The 3,686-nt window shown below is 49.1% G+C and overlaps 1 protein-coding gene across 1 annotated transcript; it reads left to right on the forward strand.

The window, feature by feature from the left end:
• Positions 1-1,336: 1,336 nt before the first annotated feature.
• LOC109759297 (oryzain alpha chain) lies at positions 1,337-2,487 on the forward strand. Its single transcript, XM_020318118.4, has 2 exons — positions 1,337-1,689; positions 1,880-2,487. Exons 1-2 carry the CDS (start codon positions 1,414-1,416, stop codon positions 2,033-2,035), a joined length of 432 nt encoding a protein of 143 aa, XP_020173707.1. The 5' UTR covers positions 1,337-1,413; the 3' UTR covers positions 2,036-2,487.
• Positions 2,488-3,686: the final 1,199 nt, after the last annotated feature.

A 3,686-nucleotide genomic window follows, 5' to 3' on the forward strand; every position in this document is an offset into this window, starting at 1 on the left:
ACGGAGTCGGAGTTCGCCGTCACCCAAGCAGACGAGATGGCGAAGCAGCAGGCCATCCCGGAGTCCATCTAGGATGAGGCCTATGTGGAGGCCAACCGGCGGTTCATCCAGCAGAAACGGGCGGCGACCGACGCCCTCTTCGACAAGGTCCAAGCGGAGATGGATGAGGAGGCCGCCGCGGAAGAGCCGGAGTTGCGGCTGCCGCTGCGGAAGAGCCGGAGTTGTGGCTGCCGCCGATGTACCCGGCGCCGGGCACGGAGATAGTGAACATCTACGACGAGGACTAGGCTAGTTGATCTACGTTATGATTTTTTTTGCATGCTTTTGTATGGTTTTAAAAAATTTGGTATAAGGTATCCGGATGTATATGAGCAAAATTGAGACTTGACCGGTCAATGTCCGTGGACGCGCCCGAGCGGATGTTTGAGGGCCCGGATTTGCCGTACTCCTAGTGTAGATGCCTTACAGGTTGGAAGCGAGCTACAGGTGTAGGTCAACCCCATTCGCGTGTGGAAGAACATGCGTGGTGAGATTCGATCCCGGATACTGCTCCACTAATAGAAGCAAGTCAACCACCGGCTGTTGGGACTGAAGATGAGCTTGCACACATGCGGAGATGCTTTGTTTACACCTATCGGGAGGTGTGAGAGTTCAGTTCAGAGGTGCCCTGTCTGTCGTGGCATCGGCGGCGCTGCTGCTGCTATCGATGCGTGCAGCTGCGGCTAAGTATGCTCTCTGTTCAGTAGGGATGTTCAGTTCTGGGACATTTGAAAATATATGTCAAAGCTGAGTGTCTTGTCACAAGTCTTCACGTTCAGCAATGCGTCGCTCCATTGACGCCTATCCTTTTGCATGATCAATCAAACACCCCGGCCACCAGCGCCGCCAGTTTTCGTCTTTTCCTTCCATAAACCAGCCCAGTCATCAACATATCAGGTGAACGACAAAGAGGACAAATCGCACGGGAACTCCCCGTGGAAACACGCTTGCTTGCTCGTCTTACAAATATGAACTCGGAGTAGTGGGGCCTATTTTACAAATCGAGAGAGGTTACAATAAGTAGCAGGTACAGCTCAAGATAGATATAGATACCATGTGTAGTGAACATGGATGCTGGACGTGTGTGCGCGTTGTCCGGAAGAGGTCCAACTGGTGCGGAGGTGCTCCCGGACGGACTCCCTGCTCTGCTTCCTGCTGGCTATTCCCTAGTGGACTCTAAACAAGAAACCCAAAGAAAAATCTGAGCTGCCACTCCCGGTACAGATCTCCTCCTCTTCCATAAATCCATAAATCGGCCCCGAAACCACAGCCATCCTCCATGGAAGACAAAGGCACGGCCCAGCGAGTCCCCCGCTGTCCCACTCTTGTCGCCTGGGCTTCTTCCTCGGCAGCATAGCCTCCCCGTTGCCGGAGATGAGGAGCTTGATGACGTCTCTCGTGGCGGCGCTGATGGTACTACTGCTGTCGGCGCGGGCAGCTCCGGCCGAGCCGTCGACTGCATCTACCGTATGTGACGGCAACCACTCGTGCCCCGAGGGCGCGACCTGCTGCTGCATCTACCGGCAGGGCGAGGAGTGCTTCACCTGGACCTGCTGCCCGCTCCAGGGCACCACCTGCTGCGATGACAGCTACAGCTGCTGCCCGCAAGATTACGGCTTCTGCGACACCAATCTGGGAACCTGCCTCATGGTAAATAACTTCAAGTCTTTTTTTTTTTGCGAGATAATAACTTCAAGTCTTCAACTGATATAGTTCAGCTCACCATCTTGTTATGTAGCACTGTCATAACTTCAAGTCTTCAACTGATTACCGACATGTTGTAAATAACCTGCGGATGTTGATTGCAATTCTCTCACTTCCCCTGTTGCTTGATGAACAGGGTCAGGACAGCCCGCTTTCAGTGAAGGCGCTGAAGCGTACAATGGCCAAGCCGCACTGGGCTTTCTCGTCAGGACCCAAGGGCACTAATATGTCTGAATCTACGGAAGTATTCGACACTTGCGACAGCACTACTCGGATCTGTAGCACGTTATAACGGTTCAGTCAACGGCTGGGATATTAGGAAGGACAATCTGACGGAATAGATTCAATTTACCATTTAGCTTCACCTCCGGCTGCTCTTCCTTCTTTCACCAATAATAACTGCTATTTGCTTTTACCATAATGATTCGGCTATGGATATACAGCCGAGTAAGGAGACCTTCTCCAAACGTTTGGTTATCCTGTCTCAAACAAACAAAAAAGTTTGGTTATCCATAGTAAACCTTACCCACCGTTGCGGTTGAGCAGACGATGGGTATGAACATGGAGCAGACGGAGTCGGAGTTGGAGTATACCTATGCATAACCAATATGGTGAATAGAACCAGTTAAACTTCTCGATAAGTTTTTAGACCTTGGTTTTCCTGGCAGTAAACAAAGAACAATGTAAATACCTGGAAACTGTGGTTGGTGTGGCTGACAGGTGGCAGTACGTATGTGTATCAAACACAATGAATAATCATTCTTTATTGATGCTTGAGCTTACAAATATATAGCCCCTGGACGGACGCCTTGTGCGGACGTGACGCCTTGTGTGGACGCGAGCGACTTAATTAACTCATGGTTAATTAAACCTCAACACTCCCATAATCTCTGCTATCTTTTCAAACATCAACATCGTCTTGTTTAAAATCTCCTCCAAAAATCCTATGGAGATATACATAAGATGCCATGAAAAACTCATTCCAAAAACGCAGTGGGAAAATAAGGAAAAAATGACATATCATGATGCTTGTTTTTTTTTGCGGAAAAGATCAGATCTATTATAAATACTCATCGAAAGTATAAATCACATCGAGGGCCGTCGCCAGAACAAGGCGCCGACGCGCCGCTCCCATACCAGAGCCGGCCTGACATTGTCGATGACAGCCGGGAAATCTTCGTGCACGTGCCCGTAAGGACCAGCGTCCCGGAGCCTAGGGATAGCAATTGGTAGGGTATGGACGGGTACAACCTCCTTCTGCCCAAACCCATACCCATGGAAAATTTCTATACTCACCCACTTAAATACCCATGAGCATAAATTGACACCCATGCCCTTATCCATCAGGTATCCTATACCAATGGGTATCCAGTGAGTACAATATATAACATTTAAATTTTTTTAAAGGTGGAGAAATGAGTTTAAGTTCAAGTGATGATGGGCAAGCAATATAGCACTGACGCGGCCTCGTCCGATGGGTGGCCTCTTGGAGGTATCAAGGGAGTATGATCAGCTGTTGGTGGAAGCCCAATGCAGTGGGAGGCGGGGGTGGGAATGGGGATTGCTAGGTCGAGGGTTGGACAACAGTTCGGTAGAAGGGTCATGTATCATATTTTTCAAGGAGTCACATAGGACGTAGGATGAGCGGCAAGCAGGTGATAATGGGCCTATGAGCTATGGCCAGTTAAGGAATACCATATTTAGGGTGGGCCACAAGATATGGATGTTAACCTCACATGACATAGTGGTTATTTTTATTTATTAACTTTTTATGGGTATCCACTGGGTTACCCATGGGAATAATTTCATACCCATGTCCTACCCATATATTTACGGGTATGGATACCCATTACCCATGGATACAAAATCTCTTCAAGTCTTGGCCATGTCTGTTGTTTTTTGGTAGGATACCCACGGGTACCCAACAAGAGCATGAGACATTC

Source organism: Aegilops tauschii, chromosome 2 (assembly GCF_002575655.3).
Source record: "Aegilops tauschii subsp. strangulata cultivar AL8/78 chromosome 2, Aet v6.0, whole genome shotgun sequence".
Lineage (NCBI taxonomy): Eukaryota > Viridiplantae > Streptophyta > Magnoliopsida > Poales > Poaceae > Aegilops > Aegilops tauschii.

Excerpts from the sequence above, each read along its gene's own strand:
- LOC109759297 (XM_020318118.4), top strand. The coding sequence starts at position 1,414 with ATGAGGAGCTTGATGACGTCTCTCGTGGCGGCGCTGATGGTACTACTG. Across the intron at positions 1,690-1,879 it reads ATCTGGGAACCTGCCTCATG|GGTCAGGACAGCCCGCTTTC; the intron begins GTAAATAACTTC and ends CTTGATGAACAG.